The 26,912-nt window shown below is 37.4% G+C and overlaps 1 protein-coding gene and 1 long non-coding RNA gene across 2 annotated transcripts in view; both read right to left on the minus strand.

Moving 5' to 3' along the window:
- LOC103150637 (syntaxin-binding protein 5-like) overlaps window positions 1–23,821 on the minus strand; it is an 81,603-nt gene extending 57,782 nt beyond the window's left edge. Inside the window, exon 1 of the mRNA XM_016680848.1 lies at window positions 22,503–23,821. Coding sequence (XP_016536334.1) covers window positions 22,503–22,670 — 168 coding nt within the window. The 5' untranslated portion in view covers window positions 22,671–23,821. The remainder of the gene's footprint in view (window positions 1–22,502) is intronic.
- Window positions 23,822–24,748: 927 nt separating this feature from the next.
- Window positions 24,749–26,505, minus strand: LOC107838457 (uncharacterized). The gene is made up of 2 exons (XR_001664519.1): window positions 26,210–26,505; window positions 24,749–24,860 (listed from the first exon to the last, which is right to left on the minus strand). It is a non-coding gene; the product is annotated as an uncharacterized LOC107838457 (long non-coding RNA).
- Between the last annotated feature and the right edge of the window lie 407 nt (window positions 26,506–26,912).

The raw sequence follows: 26,912 nt of genomic DNA on the forward strand, positions 1-26,912 counted from the left end.
TCACGTCAAATTAGCATAATGTCAATGTCAAATGTATTTATATAGCACTTTAAAAACAAGTGTAAAACTGCACCAAAGTGCTGTACAAGAACAATAATAAAATAAGTTGATGAAAAGAAAAAGAGAAATATTACAAGAAAAGAAAAAAAATCCGTATATATTGTTAAAGTAATATAAGTAATAAGTAAAAAAAAAAAGTTTTAAGTGTAATCAATATTTAAACTTAAACACTATTTAGATTTAAATTATTTCTTTCCTTCAGGACAAAAAAGTTTCTTTGTTTCTCTTGTCATTTCTCTGGGGTCTCTTCCTATCATAGAAAGTTAGAACAATAAAGTTGCACTGCAAAACACTGCATGTGCCATTGTCTCATAGAAATAAGGATTAACTGAAAATAACCTGAGTACTCGCCATGTGTGGCATTTTAATCCAAATCTTGGCAAATACATTCCAGTCATAAATGAGAATTTCATTAACTACCTTATAAATAAATCAAATGTCTTTATATTTCTGCTTGTGAGGCTAAGCCTTAATGTAATATGCCACTCTGGAAAATATGGGTAGAAATATTACACTCCCTGAGGGTAAGGTTTACAAATGTTTTTCCCACTCAGAAAAACAATACACATACGCTTTGCTGTAAATCTATATGCTGTGTGTCAACGTGCATTAGAGTAAGCACTCCTGCAGCAGACCAATTAAGACTGCCTGACCTTCAGACGCAACTATATCCGATGGTCAACAAATGCAAACATAGCAGGGTTCCTGATGAACAGACTTGGTGTGCTCATTTCATTAAAAATTTATTTGTAAACAGTAAATGACCTACATTCAACACATAAAATGCTAATTTCAACATGTAATGTAAATCTACTGCAACCTTAACTTGTACATGTATTTTTGGTGGTTGGATGTTGAAGACCATTAAACTCTGGTGATCAATGTAACCTGGCCATTGTACTGGGATTTGTGCCACTGAGCTTGATTTGTCAGGATGCATTTCATCCTGGCCAATCAGCAAACAGGCAAACAGAGGGGAGGGAGTTGTGAACGATAACGCTGATTTTCTGGAATGCTTTTGAATTCTAGCCTGCCTGTAGTTTTAGCAATGGCAGCCGAGGACGAGAACAAAGTCACTCAGTCCGTGTTGGGCATGCTTCCAAATATTAAACAATTAGTCAGGGCAAGATGAATGTTAAAGGCATTTTATTGTTGGCAAAGATTTTGTTTCCCAGCCTGCAGCTCTCATTAACAGCCATCTCGTTTGGCTTGGCGCTTCTCTTTTTGCAGTGGGGGATGGTGAGTTACAGCATACACAATTTCCGGTAAGTTTCGTAGCGTCTCTTCCTTCATGATCAAGCTGGCGTATCGCATGTGTCACGGCCAAACGTTAGCAATTGGGCAAAATAAGATCCAACCATTCAAAACTTAAACAGAGTTTGCACCTCTAGGAATCAAATGTTTCTCCAAAGCTGAGGGTTCAGACCTTCTGCATGAAGCAAAGCATAGAAAAAGGCACTGATTTTTACCAGGCTGTAAATAAATGTAGATATTTTTAAAGATGTTCTTAAAATAACCAGATTCCTATGCTTATATCACACCAAAATAGGTAAATATTAAATTATATGATTAACAGAGTATTGTGTTAAAGTGTTACAATCTTCAATTCAATTCACTGCATGCTCATGGTGAAGAAACACATACGTATCTCTGAGGACCAACCTGGTTAAACAAACACATTCACACCTTCTTCCTCCAGGTGTTGCCACTAGTCCCCTATGTTTTCTGTAGTTGGACTTCCCTGACTCCATTGCACAGTTGCTGGGATACAGGAGTACCAGCCCCTTACATGTACACATAAAAGTGCCAAGGGTTGGAGAAATGTGTTATCCATCTATCTATCTTATACGAATGTTCTCCATCTACCTGCTTTACTTTTCAAGCTGCTATCCACACAAATACACATTTATGCACACGCCTTATGCTCTATCAGACACAGTCCTCACAAATATCCCCACCCCCTGCAGACTGATACCACCACATGCCACCCACCAGCCTCTCTCACTCTCTCTCGATGCAGCGCTCAGCTGCAGAGCTGGTCTAGACCCCTGGTTCTATAAATAGCAGTCAGCATCCATGTCTACCAGTGCCAGCCAATTGTGCACTGAAGAGCTGGATCTACAAACACATGTCAGCACAACATGAAATCAGATTCTCCCTCCCAAATGTCCAAAAACAGCAATTATCCATAATTATTATACAACATAATGTATATACATTATATACATAATGTTGATGTTTTGTTACTTAGTAGAACGGAAAAAATTTTCTATGCTCCCAGTATGTTTTGCTTTATTATTTTCTATGTTTTTACATTGATGTTATGTAAGGACAGATGTAAGGATTTTATAGTGCTGTACAAATTAACTTTCCTGGTCTTGCCAGGCAAGAATGTGAAAAATGTATTTTAGCAAACTTGTCTGAATACCTCGGCTAAATCCTATGCTAATTGCCTTTATTAGCAAAAGTCGATGTATCCTGTTGTATTGATCTTTCTCACTTTTCAGGAAGGTTAGCAACCTATGAAATAACCACCACAGAAATTACCAGCTTTTGTCCCTGCGACGAAGCCCGGTCAAAAATGCTGTTTTTTTTTTTGTTTTGTTTTGTTTTTTTTGTTCTAAGTAGAAGCAAAACGTCTTCACATAAGAGTGAGTATATAGCCAACTGTATACCACAAGGAAATTCAAGTTTAAGAGTTGCATTGCCTTTGTGTGGTAAAATAACAACCGTCTCTTCCTCACTGTTACTACAAGTCACTGCAAAACATCATGCTAATGCATCAACCCAAAAAAATCCACTGTCTACTACTAGCAATTGCTCATGCTATATCAAGCAAAAGTATTCATACCTGAGGATGTTTTCACATTTTGTCATTCTAGGAGAACAAACTTCAGAGTACTGAGTTTATTTTTCCATACTGGTCTTATCTGACCACAGCAAATGACATTTTGTAAGACATATGACACTTTTACTGTCACTTTTCTATGAAGACTAGATTTTTAGAGTGCATTACTAATAGCTGTGCTCTTGACAATATTTCCCACTAGAGTTGTGGATGTCTGCAGCAATTCCAGAATTGTTGTGGGATTCTTGGTTAGTTCTTCACTACTTAATCCTCCTGTCCACCAATGTGTCAGTTTAAAAGGACAGCCATATCTTTATAGCTTCACAGCTGGGTGATAGTTTCTTTTTTGATTGATATCTGAAATGGTGATGCATTAGATGTCCAAAGAGCAGGTTATCGTTTTGTAACCTTAAAATCTTTTTTTACAGCTATATCGTTTTCAGTCTTCATGATCATGAGTATTCTCTACCAAAAGGGTTCTTAACCTTTTTGTACTTCGTATCCCAACTTTTCTAGTTCAACATGACCTGAGGCCCATTTTTACAAATGTATTCATTTACCAAACTGTCCTCACTTTTGTTTGATTTCTATTCATTAGAAATCAAACAAAAATTGTTAAGCTGTACATGTTTACGACTATACATGTACAGCTTAACAAGCAAAAATGTCAAATAATGAACAAAACTGCAACAAGAATAAAGCAATTATTGTTGTAAAATTACTTAATTTTTTTTTATTTGCTTGATTCTTTATGACCACCAAAATGATTTTTAAAAATACTCAAATATTTACATATGGGAAAATGTGGAATAAAATGCTCAAAAAAAGCAGTAATTTTCAAATTAAACATACTGTAAAAACACACACTGAAATAAAATGCAAATGAAAATATAACCATATAATCTGCAAATTAATGTGACAATTGCTTCAGCAACTTTCATTTTTACATGGTGGAACCAGAAGCTGCTCTTCATATCTGTAACACAATTACAATCACAACCGTTTATCTTTTGGCAAACTACCACACTTTTTTTTTTAATGTTCGCTTCTTAACGAGACACTAGGGCCTGCCTCTTTCACACAATTAGATCCAGTCTAGTTGGAATGGGGGAAAGACTCACTATTACAGTAGCTCACAGATTAGCTAGGTGTCTGTTTTGGGCTTTGGTCTTTATTGTAGCCACAATGGAAAATCCTGATTCACACAGGGTTGTGGTTGTGGGTGGTAGGGGGAGTTTCACACTCCTCACTGCTAGAGGTGGATCCTCCTTTGAGACAGAAATCCACAAGGAGCCCAGGTCCAGTTTGCACTATTGCAACTTTTAAATTGGTGACAGGAGAAACTCGTAGAAGCTGGGATTCCAGATGTGAAGACAAAGCAACGTAATTTTTAGTAGGATCCACAGAAAATGGGTCCAAAATCCACACGTGTCCCCCTCTAGGATCCTCAGGAAAGCACTCATCAAATTTCTCTGTCAGTTGTGACAGGTGCCAAAAGACTGTTTCACTGATCTTCAACTGAGAGAGAGCCTTCAAAAAATGTCAGACAAAAGTGGAAACATGCCCTTCCTCTTTTCTTCTGTCCTTTTTGTCCACGAAGCAAGCTTTTTCTTGAATGCTTGAATTTTGTCTGCAGCAAAAAATGTTATTTCTTGTTATTCAGTTGGTTCAGTAGTGGAACGATGTCACACAGGTAAGCAAGTTTAGCTGTGAATATTGTGTGGGTATTTTCAAGAGGGATTTTTTTTTTCTTGGTGAGAAAATAACAGACCTCATTCCTGAGTTCAAACTAATCCATAAGGACCTGTCCTCTTGACACCCATCTCACCTCTCTATGTTAGAGTATAGCTGCGCATGGTTCGCTTCTCTGTCCCCACAAGGCTTAGCTAAACTTCTGCAGTTCACAGCATTCTTTCTGATGAAGTTGACAGTTTTCACAATTAACTGTGGTGACATCTTATTTGCAGCAAGTTTTTCACGGTGGAGCAAACAGTGGGTCTATTTGGCTTCTGGTGCACAATCAAGTACATGATGGTGTGATGCCTTCCAGTCATCGATGCTGCACTTTGCATACACCGACACGGTTCTTTCAGGTCAGGCCATTTTCACTTACGTAGTCATCAATGCACCAGAAACATTCCTCAGAGTAGCTCAGAGTAGTTGCTCTTCAACTACTACTGTTACTCACAGTGTCGTTTGAGAGTGTGTTGGTCAAAACCTTCTTGGCAGTAATCATCTCACAGTGTGTATCTGGGCTCTGCCTCGTTACCTCCATTGTCAAAACTGTGCTAAATGAAGTCCGGGTTGTACTTTCACAAATTTTTATTTTATTTTTTTTTAAATACTGAGATGGTATTTTTAAATACCATGGTCTACATTTATTTTTTATTTATTTCATTTCAAACTCCTCTCTATAACCATCTGTTACAATCTTATGGCAGGCTTATTCTTCTGCGTATTAGAGCTTGTTAAACAACTGACTGTTGCATTACTGCCACCATGTGGTTGGAACCTGTATTGTAACTGAGAGTCAATTATTTTCGCAACTATGGCCCTGTAACCAAAGAACAGAATTAACTGGGGTTCAGATAGCAGTTTACTATCAACTAGTTATGTTTATTCCAAGTTACTGGACTGAAACACATCCAACTTAAACACATCCAACTTCGTCATACACTTTTCTTGGAAATCCAACAAAGAAAAGAAAAAAAAAACATTTAGATCATAAGTAATGCTTTCAGGGTCCTTGGTAAAAAAAAAAATCTAAAAGAAGCTGGCCAGCAAAAAAAAAAAAAAGTTAATATAGAGCTCTATACGTGTGTGTGTGTGTGTGTGTGTGGGTGTGTGTGTGTGTGTCTGATGCGTACGAAACAGATCGATGAAAGAGGTTGTCTTGGTTGGGATGGCGACCCAGAATGACGATGGCAGCGGCGTCCACAGACATGGAAAACCCTGCAGCCTCTTTCTCTTCCTCCGCAGGAACAGGAACACCTTCCCAGTGTTCCTTTCCCCAATATCGGCCACAATAATGCACTAGCAGGAAAACATCAGGCACAAAGAAGTCAAGCGCTATGCAGAAGGTAGCCAGAGCATATCTCTGCTCCACAGCAGCTCTGAAACTCCAAAGCCCGGGAGTTTCCCTAGTAACTGCAGTCGGAACACTGCCGTAAAGTGATGTCGTACTTTGCTCTTAAAGGGACACTACCGATAAAGTAAAAATACAGAAAAGCAAATAGCACAGAACAAGCAAATAAAATACAGCTGGGTTACATGGTCTTTACAGAACATATGTTGTAAAGACCACAATAATTTACAGATAAAATGACTCTTTTTACTGTGACATTTGAACTCAATTTGTTCAGAGGGGTATCAAGAAACACAAATGTATGCCAACTTTTTCCATATTTATTCCAAAAGTAATGGAAGGCGTGTCTCTATTTTCTTTTAATGCCGATCAACTCTGGTCTTTCATATTTAATGAAACTTACATAAAAGTGTGTGGTTGTATTGCTAAGGTAGGCAGTTTCAAAGTTTCAAGCCATACAGGTCCCTGCCTGGCTTGTAGTCACCTTATTCAAGCAGGGAAATTATCTCCTCAGCATTTATCTTTCTGCAGGAGACTGTTAATGAGTCACTCAACTAAATAAATTGTGTTCAAACAGGGAAAGATCTATGAAAAGGAAATGCAAGATAGGTACTTGTTCACATCGTGAGAAAAACAAAGGGGGAGAAATACTTTTGATAGGTAATGATTTTGTGTCTATCCTTGCAAAGCTTTGTTATTTTACACAAAGTAATGAAGATAATTACTATGAGCAGCAAAGAGCATACTTGACAATAAGTTTTATAATGAGATGGATTCAGTGATGCTCAGTTGTCCAAAGCATTGACCCAAATGATTTGGTTTTGCTTAATTTATTCTGCACATGACATCACATTACATCTTCAATGACAACATTCCACACAGGTACGTTAAAAATGTTGCCAGTACACACCACATCCTAACTTTAGTGTTGCTGCATTTATTTATACAACAACTAAATCCCAGGAGAATCCTTGTTCACAGGCCAGGATACAATTGTAGAATAATTTAAGAGGCCACTTGTGATTTGCAGTTTGGAGCAAGCGCTCTGAGAAATGGAGAGTAACACTTGGTAAGACTTGTGTCTGCATGCTGACAACGGTGGAATGCAAATGGAAGCAGAATTTATAAAGCCTGTGTTATGCATGGCAGGTCACAGCAATTCCTGTGCATTTCTGTTTGTAACATTTCCACAGCATAAAGTATTTTTGTGTTGCAAAAATGGAGCAGAGTTTGGCAGGAAGAAAACACAGTTTTACTCTCAATATTGTTTTGCTACGGTGCTGTAAAAATAAGCATTTGTTTCTGTCTACTTACTTTATATTGTCAAACCAATCCCATTTACTTAGATTATTAATGTTATAGATTTGGTATTAACCCAAAAGGTATGAAGTCACAAAAAATGTACTTTTAAAAATAATTGATATTATTCTGTTAATATATGATTTAACAAGCAGTGCAGATTAGTCCTTTATTAGATATTTATTTATTTATTTTTTATTTATGTTTGGCTTATATTGAAGTTTGTTTGATGATCTTAAATAGCAAAAGTACTGTCAACCTTGTTTGATAAAATGTTATTTTATGTAGCTCGTTTGGTTTTCTGGCTAAAACTTACCATACTGCTAAAAGCGAGTGTTTATCAGGGATGTTTAAAACGGAGTTAGCTTATCTTTCATTTCATAGCAGGACTCTGTCTGGATTTGTCAGTCTCAAACTAACAGCAGCAGTAACTCCGGCTTTTTAGCCTATTTGAGCTTGCGCTTGGCCCTTCACTTCTAAAGCTTTCCGGTGCATTTTTTTACTAATAAAAAATTGAAAGACACTTATTTTTCAAAGCCAAAAGAAGTTGCTCTGTTTCCTTTGACTGGAAGGGAAAAGTGGGCCAATAGATAATTTATGAACAAATTTTTCTGGGCTAAGTTTGTTATTGAAAGGCCGACGTGTGTATATGCCACAACAGATCTAGAGATGAGTGCAGTAAGGAGGGACATGAGGTGTTTGAGCCAGACGTCAGGCTAAAGGAAGATGCGCAAACAAAATATGTAAAGGTTTGCTTGCACCATTTCAGAATTGCTGTTTTTAAAATCCACACACTGCATGTGTACATTCAACTTATAATTTGCTTATTTCACAAATTTATATTTGTGCACTCATAGTCTATGAATTAAAACCAAAGCTTTTCGAGGTAAACTAGTTTTTTTTTTTGCTCATAGTGTGGAGATAATATATCAATATGTTTTGAATGCAATCTGCGATTCCTGGTTCCTGGTCTTCATCCATGCATCAAATCCAACCAACTGGTTTTTACTATATCACCTGACTATGCAATTTTAAACACCCGTTTTCATGAATCTCAAATATCTTGTGCCTATTTAATAAATGTAAGAAGAATGATGGTGTTATTTTCAATTAGTTGAGTCCTGACCAAACAGGTGTTGATACATAATGCACTAACAGAGTAATGCACAAACAGGTAATTCCCTCCAACGCTTTGCAGCATCTTTAGCTCTTATTTTATCACTCCAGCAAGTAAATAGGGCACATATGGTCTTCCTGCAACAGTGCCAAACTATTCTCATTCCTCTTAACCTGGTGAGGCTGTTTGGTCTGATAGGATTTTTTTTTACGTTGATTTATTTACCCTAAATAACTGGATATCATTACATATCTTGAATGCCAAATTGCTCTTTTAAATAAATTTGGTATTTTGCTTCAGAGAAATGCCTTTCATGTGTTTATTATTTGTCTGACCTCAAACAGTGTATTACTATGTAATCCTTTTAAGTTTTCTATATGTTTGAGGCATATGGTTTGTTTCTACTGCTTTATAGATGATGCTTATTTAAATGGGAACATACCTGGATACAATATGTGACTGGGATTTTCAAATAAAATAAGAGCATTTTAGTGTCACCCTGAATTCACTAAAATATATTTTAACTTCTGTTTTAGTTGATCCTTTGGAGCAAGTTCTGAAATAATGATGCTTAAAACAAGTATGCCGCTTCATGTCATTAAAATGTGTTTTCTAATAATTTAATTGAACTCTTCTTTACTGTGTAGACTCAGCACAACTCATTTTGCCACTCAGCAAACAGACATGTTAATGTCACTAGTTTGGTTTATAACTATATTTTAAACAGTTAATGTTTAATGAATGCCAACAAGGAGGTGAAATAAGATCTTGCTCTAAAAGTATTTAATTTTAAATTAAAGTATGTCTTGCAAAATGCTGTCTTTAGTAGCCATCATCATCTGCTTCTGTCTGGAGAATTAAGTGTGTGCTACGGTTCCCAGATAAAAAAAAAAGTAAATGTTTTAAACTTCACACATTGAATCTATGATTAATGCTCTTTTTTTTCCAAGTTAAGCTGGGGACACTACATGATTTTCTGCCTGATTTTACTCTTGATTCCAAGCGGGGAAATGTTTGCATCAGTCTGCAGTAGTTGGAGTCAGTAAGAGGGGCGAGTCGGTACAAAAATCTGTTGGATGAAGACCGGAGCCTGCAAGTGTGTGAGGAAAACCGACCCAATCTGACCTCAGCTGCAAATCTCCAATCCAACTGCAGATGTTTGTCGCTGACTAGATTGAAAAGAGATACTGGAGTATTTCATTTGGAACATGAACCCACAAAAACAGTGGGCGAAATACAGACCGTCATCTAATTACAGTCACATTGTGATTAAAAAAAACAAACAACAACAGAAAACAAAGACAACCTTTTAAAATAATCTATTCTGCATCTGTTTTTTTCAGATTGAGTCATTGATAAATGAGATGGCCATTAGCTAACTGACAGACAAATGCTAACATTAACAATATGTTGGTCTCACATGTTCAGCTTAAGCTTAAAGAAATTCCTTATTGGAAAAAAAAAAAAAGAGAGAGAGAGATCAAATGTTTCAGAAAGTTACCAAGGAAACCTGGCAGGTAAATTTGGCAAATAAGAGATCTGAAAAACAAACAAACTTTGGAGCAAAAGTGTGACAATACAAACTGGTTCTACACGTCGTCTCGCATTACTTTATGAGCTCCTTATGTACATAGCCTCCTTTAGTGTGTGCAATGTGTTGCCTTTGTGCACCCAAACTGTTCTTATGCATCACCCAGGTGTTTTAGCACCTGTCCCCCCAGGCTAGGTGTCAGGATGAGAGGCAGCGGTGCAGGGAGAATCGGAGTTGCCTATTCCTGTCACAACCAGCCATTCCAATCAACATGACTTTACGGAGTCAGAGCACCCATCAAACAAACAACGGCGCATGTGTCTTTCGCCTACCATCGTTTGAAGAGGGGAGATATTTTGAGGTTGCTCTGAAATTCCTTTGATCTAGTCAGGAGCTGCCTAAAATAAAGAGAAGGCATAACAGAACGTGGATTGGAGAGGAAGATTTCTGGGAGGAGGAGTGGAAGAGGAGATTAGGGATGTCTGAGCGTGGGAACAAATGTTGAAAAAAATAAATTGGTAAAAACAAAAATAAAACATGGCCTTGTGTCAATTATTCATAAAAGGTAAGTGACGTCTATGCATTCATTTTTCAACTGAAAATTAAAGTTTAATAGTATTTTTAAAATTATTTATAAGAGTTATAGTTAAGTGGTCATTGATTGACCCTTAATTGTTTTTGTTTTACATAATAAAAGTACACATATCACAATCTAAATGTCTTGCAAAAGTATTCAGATCACTTTTTCTTCATTTTTGAAAATGTGGCATCCATTTGCATTCACACTCTTCTACTCTGATTCAGCTCTGCTTACTGCCTCCAGAAGGCCCTTCGTTAGTAGACAGAGTATCTATGGCGCAAGGAATAAAGTTATGAAGAAGCTTCAGGCAGAGTTAGATTTTTGAGCATGTCTAAACAGAAGTTTTGGGTGATTTTGATTGATTTTGATGAATACAAGAATTATTGGCCGACTGAAACCTCAGCTATTCATGCTTATGATACTAAATGCTCCTTTCAGCTTCTACCTGAATGAAGTAGTAGTTCAGAAGTTTCACATCCCGATGAGCTGTGAAAGTGAAGTGATGAAGGGACTTTCCTTTCATCACTGAAAATAAACCAGATCTAATCAGCAACTCTACAATACTGTGCTGCACATAAATATACGCACACATACACACACACACACACACACACACACACACACACACATTCAGAACAGCCATCAAATGTACACAGGGTGAGAGCCCAGTGTGTGAGAAGTCTAAAAATGAATGAATGAACCCATCAAAGATTCCTTCTCCGCAGACTGCGATGATCTCACTTGTAGAGCTGCAGACGACATGTGCAGCCAGATGGTGGTGAATCAGATGCACTTTGCATCTTTATTCTTTTACTCTTTTTATTTATAGTCATTTTAAATCTTACTTACGATTGGTCTTTTTTTATATATTTGTTTTTTGCATATTTATATTGAACGTTTTCTTAGCCTTTATTTTTGATTTACTCATAGCTGCTACCCATTTTGGCATAGGCCACTTTTGGGGTTACATGTTAGAAACATTTCTTTTCTTTGAACACACTCCTTGTTCAAAGCCAGATTTAGATAAGAATGAGACCGACAATACTGAGGGTCTTAAACACAGATGTAAAGAACAGTTCTTGATGAAAACTCTGGATAAAATGCTAAAAAACACACCAATAATAGACCATTGAGGTTAATAATAATTACATTTAATTAAAAATAATTACAGTAATCGCACTATAATATGATTCGTTATAAGTTCTAGCATTTCTGTCCTCAGTGCTACAAGCAGAAAAAGTAGCTTAAAGGCATCTTGTCATTCATGGTGCTTCCCAAATTCTTAAAGAGAGCTTAAAAATTACTTAGAAATTACTCATCCAGTCATCAGGGGGTTTTCTTGAGTGGAGTCTGCAGTTTGAGGATGTTCAAATAAGCGTACTCCATTTTGCAGGTTTTTCCTCTTAGTTTATTATGAAAGCATGGCCTGCTGTGTAACTACTCCCCGTTTCTGGCCACTATCATCAAAGCCACTGAGATGCCATCTGTAACTTCAGAAGGATTGTCACAGTTCTGGCTCTTACGCCTGATTTGTGACCTTAAAGATGATCACCAGTTCAGGTTACAAGCTATGTGACCATGAGCAGTAGCACAAGTAAACACAAAGATGCAAAGGGAAACTGCTTTGCCCCATTAGTGTGTTATTCTATATGTCCAATCTAATCGCAATTAAATTTTATGCCAACCAAAGACGATAGAGAATAACTACTCAAACATCCCTGGCCTGTAATATATGAAGACATAATTGCCCTTGACAATCAAGCTGGTTGCAGCAACCACTGCCCTCAAGAATTAGTGAAAACAGGTAATGACGCTTTAATATCTCTGCAGAGGAAGTTGACCCACTCGTCTTTAAAGAATTGTTCATCACAGCCACCCTGAGGATGTTTTCAGCTCAAATTCCCTGCTCAAGATCATTCAACAGCATTTCTATCAGATTTTGAATGGGCTCCTTCAAAACAATATTTCTTTTATGACCAAGACTTGCTGGGGGCATTTTTTGTTTGGGCCTTGGAACATTCATATTGTTGCCTAGTCACTTTCCTATTGTTGAAACACAAATAATGACTAACTGAAGCAAGTGAGGCCTGTAGTTCTTTATAAGGGGTTCTGGGTTCTTTTTGTACTCCTGGATGAGTCGTTAATCTGCTCTTGGGATTATTTCGGACGGCTGGCACCTCTTGCAAAAGTTCACTACTGTTAGTTATGTTTTATATTTGTGGTTTATAGCTCTTTTTGTATTTCACTTGAGTTTCTAGGCCTTTGATATTGCTGTGTAACTCTTTATAGACCAACAGATGTGAATTAACCTTTTTCTCTGTTCCTGAATTTCTTTAGATCAGACTATAACATGTTGTATTTTGATTTATTTGTTTTGATACTTCAGGGAGTATTTGGGCTTGGGAAATTGAATTTATAAAAATTGATCTGCTGATCTGAAACATTTAAGTGTAAAAAATGAAGTTTTAAAAAGGGAAAATACTTTTTACAGCACTATGTGAATAATAGGTATGTAAAGTTGCTGATGTTTTTGCATCACTATTTAGCAGAGCTAATATTTCACCAAGTTTTATCAGAAATTGCTTCTAATTTGTTTGACTTTGTAACTTTCATTTTCAGTTTTTACCTCTCATCCTGCTTCTCCTGCCTTCACATCATTGTTAACGCCTGACCTTATTCTGGAAAGTAAATTATTTTTCGCTTGATTACTCCCGATAAAAAGTTGCTGTGACACATGCAGCATACGGCCTCTTTTTATTCGGCAGCATTTAACATCATTCGTTTGCATTTGACCCTTTAATGTTAAGCACATATCACTTTAGATGAGAGCGTGGGCTTGATATCCAAAAATACATAATTCATTTTATGTAATCGCAGAGCAGTGCGTACACATGTGAGCGTGGGTGGAAGGGTGATTGTTAAGACTGTAGGCTGGGGCTTTGCGTCGTGTTTCCATGCATCCCTGAGGTCACAAAGCAGCCATGTGGGGACCTACAATACATGCGGTTTAACCTTACAAACCAAAACAGCCAGGCTGTCCATCACATATAAAATCAACAAGGACGAATAATACCAAGGAGACCCCAGTAAGTCTTCCTGCATGTCTTGTGTTAACTAAAAGAATAAATATTTTAAAATGGGAAAGAAAAAAAATCTGTTTCCTGGTATCCTGCTCCATATGATGGTCCTAAAAGCTGAGCTTCTTGCATTTATGAATTATTAAACGCTATGAAATGCATTCAAGCTAATGCAATTGGTAGTTCCCTGAACATTCTCGCGGATGAGAGTGTGTTTTTACCACTCGCTAAACCATATGCTGAAAATGCATTGTAACAGTAAGATGAGGTATGATTTCCTCCTAGGAGACATGAAGTAAATTTTAGTGAAATTTTAAACAAATGTGTGTGTGTGAGAGAACTTTTCCACATTCAAATATATCATGAACAAACTTCATGTTTGATCTGAAGCTTTGCTGAATTTTCACCTGTCATCCTAGATTGTATTTTTACACCTAAAGTATTGGCTTGCACTTGTCTGGTCATTGACTCAATCATGCACAGAAATTGCATGATGGGAATTTTTATTCGTAACACGCTGATCATCCCAGTTAAAGCTTGAATCAAATAGACAAAGATTTTGGATGAGATTAAAGATTTATGTATTGCTTTTATGTGTTACTTGTATGCATACAATTTCAATTAAACTTAGAAAAAGGGGGTAGCAGAACATTTTATGAGAATTTAAGACTCCCTTGAAGTGAACATAGTCGATTTTACCCATGCAGTTATATTTTCCACCCACCACTCTGCAGCCTTGCTGCTACTAATGTCGATGCTGAAGCATCTCAGTCTGTGGTTAGAACCAGAAGGTTAACTTCTAAAAATCAGGTCACTTTTAGGTTATTTATCCACATATCCAGTCTCTTTACCTTACTGTCCTTGCATTGTTGCTGCAGAGCAGGTGCCTACCTAAAGCAGTCACAGGAATCGCCAGCCCATTACACGACCGTTTTCATTTTAGAGATTATTCAATTAAAATTTACTCCAGTTTACATAGAACTCATTTACGAGGACTGTAAAATCTAGACAGCAAAGGAGGCTGATTCAGGTCCAGAAATATATAATTGAATCAATATAGTTGATTATATATTTGAGCCACATAGTCTAGAATCATATTCTCAATTTGATCCTTGTTAAAATGCAGCAAGTCAAATTCAGGTAAAGCATCACACAGTGAAATGAAATGAAATGAAATGAAATGAAATGAAATGAAATTTTGAAATGAAATGAAATTTTATTCGAACATGATACAAATATAAAATAAAATAGTGCACAGTAACAAGAAGTGCATAAGAAAGAAGAGAAAATACAGATTTTTTTGTTTCAGTTAACATATCATGCTCAAAATGGGGTAGGAAGAAGTGAGAACTTATAAACTCCTACCCCTAAACACTTGAAACACTTGAAAAAGTTAAAATGTCCAGTGAATCAAGTCATAGACTTGCAACAATGCGTCATCTTGAACCAGCATACGACAATGGAAACAAGTCACCTGTGAGTTTTACTGTATGTGAATTCTCAGTACAGACATATTTTGTGTCATCGTGGGTCTAATTTGACTTTAATTACCTCCATTTCCTGAGTAGTGATGTGTTTCTATGGAAATATAATACAGGATTAAAAACTTTAAACAACTGCGTCGAGGATGGAAAGATGGGCCTCTGGCTATTGTTGCAGTTTTTCTTGGCAGCTTTAGCGACAAATTCAGAGGTATAATCCCTTGTTCATGTCGTTCTATTTCTCAAAAGTGAATGCAACTTGAATTCTAACCTCTCCATGAACCACATCATACAAAAAAAGCATTGCATGAGCTCATTCTACTTGAGTGCAAACACTGAAAACTAAGTGAAGCGGTGATCTGTTTGAAAAGCTCACTCGATTATATTTGCACAGCGTGAGGTGAGGCAGGCAGTCTGCTGTCACTGAATGGACAAAGAGTTTGAAAGCCCACACAGAAATCAAGAGGCGTCTATTTCTCGTTCATTCTCTCAGACACATGCTGTCACAGACACAAACAAAATGTAGAGTATGACACAACAGCAAATGGTTTTACATAGCATTTGTGAGACGTTACAGAAATCTGTGCATATTGTGTTTTAAAGGGTTCAGTGTTTTCTAAAGATGCTGAGGAAAACAGAATTCCATGCTCCACCTGAATATGGATTACAGAAAATGTATCCTATATGTTTATTTTTTTTCTCTATACTATCCTCCTAGCCTGACATCAGCTACTCCTTAATTGATCCCACACTGTGGCTTCTGACAGGCAGCCGACACATGGTAATGTGAGACTAGCTGGAAGTCAACCCACTGAGTCATCACACCCATGGAGAGCTTGTGGGGTCGCTGCTGAGGGAGTGAGGGTGATGTCATCCTTACAGGCAAATATATTGTGCTGACGGAGGAAGGCGGTACAGAAAAAGGCGGAGGTTAACTCCAACCCACTAAACTTAGAATATAAGGTTAAGAATATGCACTCGTCTAAAATGTCTTCAGAGAAATAAGGAAGTTATAGTTTTTCGACTAGCATCATTTTCTGAAAGGTTTCTGCAAAATAGATTAGTATGACTATAGGATTTCATGAAGAATTTTTGTATCTAAATTTAAGCAATGCATGATCAAAAATCAAAATGTTAAATAAAGCAGATTTATTTTTTTATAACAAAGCAAAACATTTTTGGTTAAATGAATTTCATCTTTGCATCCCAACAGGGACAAAAGGGATGACAATATAAAGAGAGCTTCTAATCCAAAATGCAGCTGTGCTGCTGTTCTGGCTAATTGTACATCTCCTGAGATTAATCACTTATTAAAGCAGATTAAAAAATGCACTGAGGTCAAGATGACCTAGCAGCACACCATTTTAAATTTTAAAAAATTCCACACAAAGAATTATGTATCAAAGGTTAGAAATGAATATTTATATGCAGATGTGGAGATAACAGAAAGCCAGAATGCATTGAGTTTTCCTTTATTTAACAGAAACCTTTATGGCTAAGGGGACAAAAATGCAATTATTGCAGTACTGCAGCAAACACAACTAAGTTTTTTTTCCCTTCAGCAGACTGCAGTATCTTTACTTGCCTCAAGTCATGAAGAGATTCCCATGAGCTAAAAGCAGCGACATATATATATATGTGTGTGTGTTCAGAATTTTATCATTAGAAAATCCAGGCAAAACAATTTCCTGCCATTGGCACTGCAACTAAGGGGCTTCAATGCATCTACCGCATTGCTGAGGTATATACATAAACACTTAAATGTCCCACTAATAAGTCTGCCTAAAATCTGATATTACGCAGATGCTCTGTCTTTTCTGATGAAAACTCACCTACACCGGCTTGCTAAATGTTTGGAGTTGCAGACATGGCCAATATCTTTGCCTTTATTGTCATAGAATAGTGAAAAACAGCACCCAAATGCAGTGAGGAGACAGGCAGGTACAAATAAACACTTTGTCTTATTAAAAGAAAATCTTAGAAAACTAAAGTTCAGGGGAGAATCCAAAGTAACGTTCAAATAGAACAGAAGGAACCAAGCTGATGACAATAACAGGACAATGTAAAAGGAGCTGACTGCCTGAGAGATATTTAAGCTCTGCAGTTGATTACTGAACAAAGAGCAGGTGGTTGATTAGAAACTGGGTGCAGCTGAGAGGGAAGGCAAATAACTGAAGATGAGCTGAGAAAATAGGAGAAATGTTCGATAGAAATTAGAAATGCAAACGAATCAGAAACACAACCCAACACAAAAAATGATCAACATTCAAACCAAAAAGGTGACAAGAGAACACAGAACCAGAAAAGTAAGGTTCTCAAAATAAAACAAAAACTAAGACATAGAACTATAACTAAAAGACTGAGAGTTTAAAATAAATACGAATGACGTAAAAAACAACAACCTAAAGTTAATGAGAAATCCAAATAAACCAAGGAAAAAACAAAATCCTATATATCATGTCACTTCCTTTCTGAATTAGTTCAGCTAACAACTGTCAGATTATTTAGAAGATGTAATTATAAAGTCAGATTGTGCAGTTTGTAGAGTGTTCAATTTGATCAATAATTTTAAAAAAAAATTTAGATGGTGACATCAAGACTCTACTTATGCACCCCGGCCCAAAACGCATACACAACATTAAGCAGAGACACATCATAAGAGACACACATACTTTTAAGACATAGCAGGACAAATCTCTTTGTGCTTATTTATATTTTCAGACGTGCTAATCCTCAATGCTTAGGTAAAAGGTAACTGGTCTTCTCATTTCCTGAAGAAGTTACCCCGCTCATCAAAAAGACATAGTTTTGAATATGTTTGAAAGCAACAGGCTTTGTAATCAGAAAAAATCACAGTGATGGGTCTTTAAGGTCACTAAGGGGGTAACTAGGACAGGTCAGCCACTGGCTGTACCTTCTGTTCAACTCAATGTTTGGGTTGTTGTTGCCTGACATCTGAAATGTGTCTCCTGTGATGCTGCGTGAATTGTTTTAGTCACATGTCCCAAGGTGTGAATGCTGCAAATCTGCCTGGGATGAGTCAAGGTTTCACTGTAGGTGTTAGAAAGATTAAACCTGAGGCTACCTTCTATTATTATTATTATTATTATTATTATTATTATTATTATTATTAATTTAACACTAATGGCTTCTTTCACTCACTCCTTGTTCAAATAACCTGTTTTCCCTGTACAGAATGTGCACAACTTAAACCAAATAAATTAGAAGTCCAGTTTTCTTCTACTCAAGCTCTTAAAAAGAATGCTCTTTGTGTTTGCATTTGCACCAACTTACAAGGCAAGCTAAGGAACAGTTTGACACATCAGAGAATGATTATGGTCAGGTTTTCCAATTTCTACAATCCTTAACCTCACCTACCCTCTACTTCTTGCCTCAGTCTAATCACACACAGGGCTGTAATTATAAAGACTCATTTTGAGGGAGTTAAAACCTGTGCACACCTTTGCACATCATGCACCTCAAACATTTTCAGCCACCCAACCCAAATCACGTCAGAAAAGCTGCACTCTAATAAGCCCATTGCTGGACTGCTTTCTGATCGGATGCAGGACAGGATAGCTTTGTCACAGATGTCTGAAAACACACCAATCCACATGTGTAGATACAAACAATCTACACTTATCTAGGTAGCTTAGATTTTTCCACTCACTGTCCTTAAATGTGTTATTCAGAAATCCCATGAATAATCAGAGTTGTAATCTTCATTTCAGTATGAATGTGGGAACCTTTTTTAGAATTCTGCAGACAGGACTTCACTTCAGAGAGGTTATGGAGTAAATGGGAGTTACACATGCAATATGAATGAAGTCATTTGGATGAAAAGACTTCAAAAAATTTAAATGACAGTCATTAAAATCAAATTGTACCAACTTGATGATTATAGTAATTCGTTCATTTTCAGATGTAGAAGAAGCATTATTCAGTGGCAGTGTCATTGATGATTGTGATTGAAACTGGAGGCCACACTCCACTTTAAGGCATATAATTGCAATTTTGGCAACCTGGTCATGCCTGGTCAAAGTTCTGTCACAGAATATGGCGCAACAGATTAAACTTCCCATGAACTGTGAAAGTTATGTATTCTACTGTTTTGTTGGACCATATATGGAATTTTAGACATCACAAATTTTAATGTATTTGAATGATTTTATGTAATTTTCTAGAACAAAATAAGGCACTTTGGTCATTATTCTTCAGAAAATAACTTAAAATGAATTAGACTGGATGGAAGGCATTTGGTGATTTTCAATGTGTTGTCACAAACTAAATTGGATGTAGGTCTAAACTGACAGAGCCTACTAATTAGGTGACATTTGAAGCCAGTTGTTACAATGGGTTTTGTCTTGGGTGATCAGAGTAAATGGGGATCAATATACAATATAGTCCACTGCACTGAACCCCATTGAAAACCTCTTGTTTATTCCATCAAATATTGATCTCTAAACTCTTTCTGAATTAAAACATTAGTATTGTTGTTGCTAAATGAATATAAACTTGTTTTCTTTGCATTATTTGAGATTTGAAAGTGCCGCATGTTTTCCCATTATTTTGACTATTTCTCATTTTCTGCAAATAAATGCTAAATTTGTGCTTGGAATTTCAGAGGCATGTTGTCAGTAGTTCTTATAATAAAAGAACATTCATTTTACCCAAACATAGGCCTATGTTTGGGTAAAATGAACTACGTTACTATGTTTGTCCTATGTGGTACTTGTGTGGTCTATTGACTTAAATCCAAATATAAGGCATTAACACTGAGAGCCTTAGCATGACAAAATGTGAATAGGTTCAAGTGAAATTAAAGGATTGCAAGTTATATTTTAAAAACAAATGTGTTAAAAACATAACGTATATTTTTAATCAGAGTTGGATTCATTTTCTGATATTTCTGGTAATAAATTGAGAAATGTATCACTCTGCTAAGTATTTTCTAGTCAATCAAGGGGTTAAGGTCTGGAAAAAGCTGGAAAAAAACGGCACAGTTCTTGGTTACCTAAGCAACAATATCACACGATTGTTAGTATTTTGATAACTGTTTTGCCCTCTGTTGAGACTGATGTCTCCGGTGCACACCAGTGTGACCTTCTCTGTGTTCTGAGAGTCGCGTAAATGTTGGTGAGTAACATTTCCTTGAAGAAGTGAGATAACCTTTAGACTCTGAACCACAGGCAATACACATGACTAACTGCCATCAAGATTTTGCTCTTGTTAAAAAAACAACATACTTTTGGTGTCCTCTTTGTTGTTTGTTATCAAGTAATGTATAAAGCAGCATGATACAAATTATCAGAAAAAAGGATAGATATTTGACATCTCAGCTGCCACTTAGTGCCGTGAAGTTTTAGTTTGGTGGGTATTTATATTTTATCTTCCTACCTCCATCACAAAATTAACTCATTTCCCTCTTTTAGAAAAATCGATATGCACTGAAACTCCTCCCCACCAGCATGATTCCCATATCCTTCATTAGCTTCAACCTTTAGAGTGACTTCATTTGAAAGCTTGTTTCAGCATCTCAGCTATAACCACTCAACCAGAATGTTTTTGTAACCGATGTAAACAAAAATACTGTATTACATAAAAAAAAATGAGTTAATGCTTCTTCCTACACGCCACAGTGAGGATAGAAGTCATGACTACTTTGAGAAGTTTGCCAAACCCTCCCACACGTCGTACTGCACCAGCTGACAGATTTACATCCACTCCAGAAAGTCTAGATCCTGTCTAAATATATTTGGGATAATGAATGGAAGGGTAAAATTAAATATCTTCCTGGTTTCTCCCACTGTTTGTTTGAGAATAAAGACAATCTGTAGCTAGAACATTGCAGAGACAGGTTTCTCTGTGTCTGCTTGCTCAGTTTGATCCAGACAATGACTCGTATTAATTTTCTTCGTAGAACTTAAATTCAGAAAGATGGGTTCCTTTGTGTAAAACCGGTTTGTTCTCTCTCCATGACGAAAAGCCAAGTTTTAGTAGTTTTATTCTGCACAACACCATACTCTGCTTGACAAGGAAGAGCAGAAATATCTGCACATCCTCACCATAGAGACACAAAATGCAGCTATTACCATAAAACACGATGTCAATCTCACATGCAACCTTTTCATTCCACCCTGATTCTTACAGATAATGTAGAAAAATAACATCAAAGACCCATCCAGGTCCCCACCTCTCCACATTTTCTCTGTTGCTGGGAGAAAAAGAAACCAAATCTACACATGCAACAGGAAAATATGCTACAAATTATTGGTGACAGTAGATTTTAAGGCAATATCTCAAGAGAAGTTACGTCAATGTATTGAGCCATTAAGTGAGGGGATGCAGCCTTCTGCATGGGACCAGTCTATATTGCTCTGCTCTATTCTAGCAAATTCTCTTACTTGCTATACAGTGCTCTGCAGCATCTTTCTCAGCTTGTGAATCAACCTCCCTCCTCGGTCTTCTCCAACCCACTCCCTCCCCCAACCAGTTTCCCTTTGCCCAGTAATAATCCAGCTCTGCAAAACACCCTGTGTGTTTTTTTTTTCTTCTCAGGCTTCTCAATGAATTATTAACAGCCATGCCCACAATGCACCCCAGTTTCTGTAAGAGGGTAAAAGGGGGGGAATAAATAAACGCAGCAAAATGCATTCAGAAAACTGGCTGCTGCTATGCACGACAGTCGCTGCTATAAATACCCCCACCCATGCATTCAAGCTTCACCCCCTCCCTCATTCTCTCCCTCTTTCCCAGTGAAAAGCGCATCAGCTAGGACAGCACTGCAGGGCCCCTCCGCTGGCTTGATGTGCACTTTTTTTCTTCTTCTTTTTTTATGCAAAGGGAGGGACACCAGTTATGTCATCGCTGCCACACCATTCGTGCTCGCTTGCTGATGCAACGCGAGTTGGTTGCTATTCATTGACTCCCGTTGCACTGTTTGTAGCACATGTGTGTGAGCTACTGCGGCTACACAGCATGCTCATGTCGGGAGCCGTGCAGCACATACAGATGGGGACGGGAGACTGCCCACAACTGTACACTGTGACACCGTTTGAGCTGCATTTCTGCAACAAAAGCGCCTCACATGTCAACTAAACGCAACAACTAATCGCCTCATTTGAAAGCGTGAAGTCTAATAGAAGAGAGAATCTGAATGCTTAAATGTTTTGTTCGGAGTCGCTGTCCCTGGTGCTGAAGCGTTTTATACCGCGGACTAGAGAGCCCCGCGGCAGGAACAGCTGCAGAACTCGAAACTAACTTTTCAGGGGCTTTTGTGCCAGTAAATTCCCCCAAACACGGGCAAGAAACATGAACAAAAAAAATAAATAAATGGATTGAGATTAAGTCTAACAGATCGACGCTTTTATCGACTCTGCGCCGTCCCCGATGTTGCAGACCTCCAGCTAAATGCATTCACCTACCTTACACAGCTGAAAGTTTTCCGACACCAGCGTCTCCTGGACGTCGATTTCCTTGGGAGTTGGCGCCGCGGTGGGAGTCCCAGCCGCGCTGCCGCACGATGGGGACCCCATAGTCCCCCCCGGAGAGGAGGTGGTCAAACCGTCCAGCACCTTCCGAAACTTCTTCATTTTCACTCGGTCTGTCGAATGCTTTTTAAGTGAGTGAAACGGAGGATGCAAAAGGAAATCAGCTTCCTTTGTTTTCCCAGTGTTCACTTTGATGCAACAACCCTAATTCGTTTGACAGCAAAAGGGGGGAAAAAACGCGTCTCTTCCTGTGGAAGCAGGATGTACAGAGGGACCCCCCCTAACCCCCCTCTTTTTCTTAGGTGCAGTTCAAAAAGTCACAAATGCACCTCATCCTGAGCTTAATGTGTTGCCCATATAAAATGTTCCACTCTGATGGGATGATTTCAGCCAACGTTGCAGATGCAGGTCGTCTATCTCATCTCAGATTATGCACCAAAGGCCACTTAAACTACTCAACTTCATCTTCTCCCTGCTTCCTCTAGTAAGATCCACTCCTGAGCATGGAAACAAATCCCGCACTTCTGTTCCTTGATTTCATTAATTACAGAACAGAGCAGAGATTCTTTCATACGAAGGCAGCTTTAACATACGGAGGAAAAAAATCCAAAAAGAAAGAAAGAAAGAAAAACAACTTCGGTCAGGTCAGTCCACTCTCTTCCCTCCGTTTTTTTTTTTTTTTTCCAAACAGCAACAACAACAACAACAACAACAACAAAACACACTTTCACAACACGGTAGCCGCCAGTAACAGGAGGAAAATGAGGAGCCAAAAGCCAGCAGACGCAGAGGCAATGCAGTTAAAGGAGGTTGGTCTTCTCAGTCAGGCCACAAAACGAGACAACTCAGGCATCAAGCAGAAGGAGGGGAGAGGAGGAAGCTTTACGTTCGCGCCGTGAACTCGTGGTTCATCTGCAGATCGATATGAGTTTTTAACCTGATCCTGCCGCGTTTTGAGCGTCGCTTCGCTGCAGCCCACACACAAGTGGCGGGGATCTGTCGTGGTGCTGTGGGGAGGTGAGAGGGGGGGAGATAAAACTAAAATAACCAGCCAGCCCTGCGCCCCGCCCCACCTCTCCGTCTCTCCTCCCGCCTTCTCCTCAACGATTGGTTACAAAGCTCTAAATCAGAGAAACGGCATGATCAGGAGAAAGAGCCAAACCACAATAATGGAGTAATCCACTTCAACATATTACAGAAAACAAAGGTTAACTTGACACTCTTTCCATAAAGATACGAGGAGATCAGAAACCACCTCGTGTGGCTGGTGTGGAAAACCGAGGACTGCAGTTATCTTCGAGTAAATTTCTCCCAAGGATTGCTTCATTTAACACATTTTACATTTTATTATGCAAATATTTACAATATTTATAATTTGTCTACATTAAGAGAGTAAAACAGGTACAATAATTTTCAACCGAGCCAATTCATGTCGATTCTCTTGGTGTAGCATTTTATTTTGAAGCCATGATGAACTACTGGTCTGGTCAAACAAAGCTAATGTTAATTTTAACTAATATTAGGAGTTTTACGTATTTAATCCTTCCGAACTGCATAAAATTGTATAAAACAGTTAACCACTAGCACCAATGCCATCCGGATTAGTTATATTTCTACTTTCAAATCACTTTTTTTCACATTTCACAAGAATCCATTTTAGGTTCAGGTCACAAAAAATAAGAAATCAATTTTTTTTTATTTTTTTATGAAGACCCATAGCTCCAGCCACAGCTGAAATAGTGCAGAACAGATACAAATTATAAAATAATATGTCTAATTAAATGACAAACACCAAACACACAACAATTTAAAGAAATTATAAACTCAATGCAAAATATAATGGAACAAAACAGATATAATCAATACCACTAATAGCAGAGGAAAATCAATTCAAGGCCAATGAGCGAAAGTAGGTATTTGTCCAAAGTACAAATACCTACATACTTGCTAGCATAAAATGTATTTTAATTTGTCAAACCTTTAAAGTAAATCTGTGCTTATCTATTTAAACAATCAGCACACAAAATCATTTTATTTGTACAACAAAGAAAGCCTCTGTGTTGGAATGTGACCCATACTTGCCTATAAGGCCACAAAAGCTGAAGTTGCTTTAGCTATTTAAATTCATATAAATTTCGCTCCGTAGCTCCATCCAAAAGTAAGACAGAGAAGCTGCGTGACAGGATGCATCTGGGTTTATTCCTCTGTTAGCCTCTGCTGTACCTGCAAAGCCACAGCTGAACTCAGTGACTTCCTGCCAGCAGCAGGCTCCTGCACAGCAACTATAACATTCTGGAGTAAACACACAATTCAACACAATCTGAGTTTTGATGGTTAGAGCTGGACTGTTGAGATAATATTAAGTCTAAAACAAAGAAAGAGGTATACATATTATCAATAAAATTATTAAGTTATTCATAGTTCTTCAAAAAGTCACGAATGTCTCATTTCAAGGTATTTTTGTGCAACACTCAGATCTAATTATGCATATTGACTTTTTCCCTGCAGCTATCTGGCCACCTCGTTTTAAACCTGGCAGGTGTACTGCTGGAAAATAAATGCAGCTTCACGTTAGAGGTCACTTGGACGGCTTGTGTCCCCGTTTTTGAAAGATTTGTCTTCTCTGCAACATCAGAGTCTGAACCACATTTGTTTCACGCCTTGCAAAAATGTCACGACTGTTAATATCAGCACTGCAGAGCCTATAGTATTTTAATAAAGCCGTAGAATGGAAATATCAAGCAGGCTGTAGTTTTCATCTGATTGTGTGGAGCAGGAATTACTTCTTAAACCCTCATATCTGCTTCCCTCACACTTCCTTCTCACAGAATGTGAAAGTACATTATTCCACAGTTGATTATATATAAAAATATGTCTCACCTGATATTGTATTCTCTATGCAGTATAATTAAATACTGTCACTTAGGTCTAGCATCGAATTCTAAATATTTCAGAGAACAGTATAAATTAGAACGGTAATAGAATTAGATAAAAACCCGATCAGCTGATGCAAAAACAAATGTCTCACATCTCATTTTTGAAATTAAATTTAAACCCACAACTATTAATACCCCTTGCAGATTTAGGTCTTAAGTAATCTTGTAATAATGCCAACATGCTTCTTCTGACTGGAAGCAAAAATAATGTTTTAGAGTGAACCAGACAAATGCCTAACTTGAATGTGATGGAGAAAGTATGGACTGCGCTAAAGTTTAGGGTGATGAGAAGGAAGCTTTGCAACTTAAAAAAATGACCATTACTTCAGATAAATCAACAAAATACCATGCAAGGCATGCAGGAAAGCAAAGTTACATAAAGTGTTTAATTGCTGTAATGTCAATAAACACTTTTTGATTTGCTATTAAAGAATTCACAAATAGCTTATAATGTGTTTTATTAAATAGAAATGTAAAAACAGTTACCTGCCTAATTTCTTAAAAGAAAAAAGTCAAGCAAACTCAAGTTTTTAGTCAAAAACTGTGTGCTTAAAAAAATATTGAGGCGTTTTAATTATGGAAATTATGGAAAAAACACAATTAAATTAGTTTCAGTGTACTATACGACTCTAAAGCATTTACTGTGAGAGATTGCATCCATCCTAATATGCACTGGAGGACAAACAAAACATAAAGCATATTTACCTCACTTAGATGTTCAAGACCAGTGATGTTGCATAATAACTTACATCACCAGCCGCTGCCTCCTGGCCCTCCTTTATAATACCATTCTTTGTTCTCTAATTAAATAGAAAAACAGAAAAAAACTAAAGTAGCATTTTCTGCAGACTCTGCATATGTCACTGTAACCACAAAGACACGTCAGTTTCTGCTCTTCCTACCTCATGAAACTGGTATGTAGGTGATGTTGGAAAAATCATTTACTTCTTGAACCATGTTACATGTACCATCAACACTTTAAATATTGGTTTTGATAAGTTTTACTACTTAAAGTATTTTGCAAAAAAAAAAATCATAATTAAACTTTAACATTATCTCATATCATATGCTCAATATGTAAAAAGAAAATTTGATTATTAAAATGAGAAAATTCTGAAAAGATGAGACGCTACATGAAGGAGTTTATGCTCAGTTTGTGCTACTCGTTTCGGAGCTGATGAATCTGCAGGTACAGAACAGGAGAGAGACATTCTCCCTTTTTCTGTCTATTGGAGATTTGCTATTGCATCTATTATGAGGTTGAGTCTTATTCAAATTGTATGCAACAGGGTAATATAATAAACCATGGCATTTAAGAAGACCTAGGTTTGATAGTGCAAGATGTCTCAATACCACAAGCCCTTGTTCTTGGATCAATAAATGCTAATTATTTTATTGCTTAAGTATA

The sequence above is a fragment of the Poecilia formosa genome, unplaced genomic scaffold (genome assembly GCF_000485575.1).
Source record: "Poecilia formosa unplaced genomic scaffold, Poecilia_formosa-5.1.2 Scaffold259, whole genome shotgun sequence".
In the NCBI taxonomy this organism is placed as follows: domain Eukaryota; kingdom Metazoa; phylum Chordata; class Actinopteri; order Cyprinodontiformes; family Poeciliidae; genus Poecilia; species Poecilia formosa.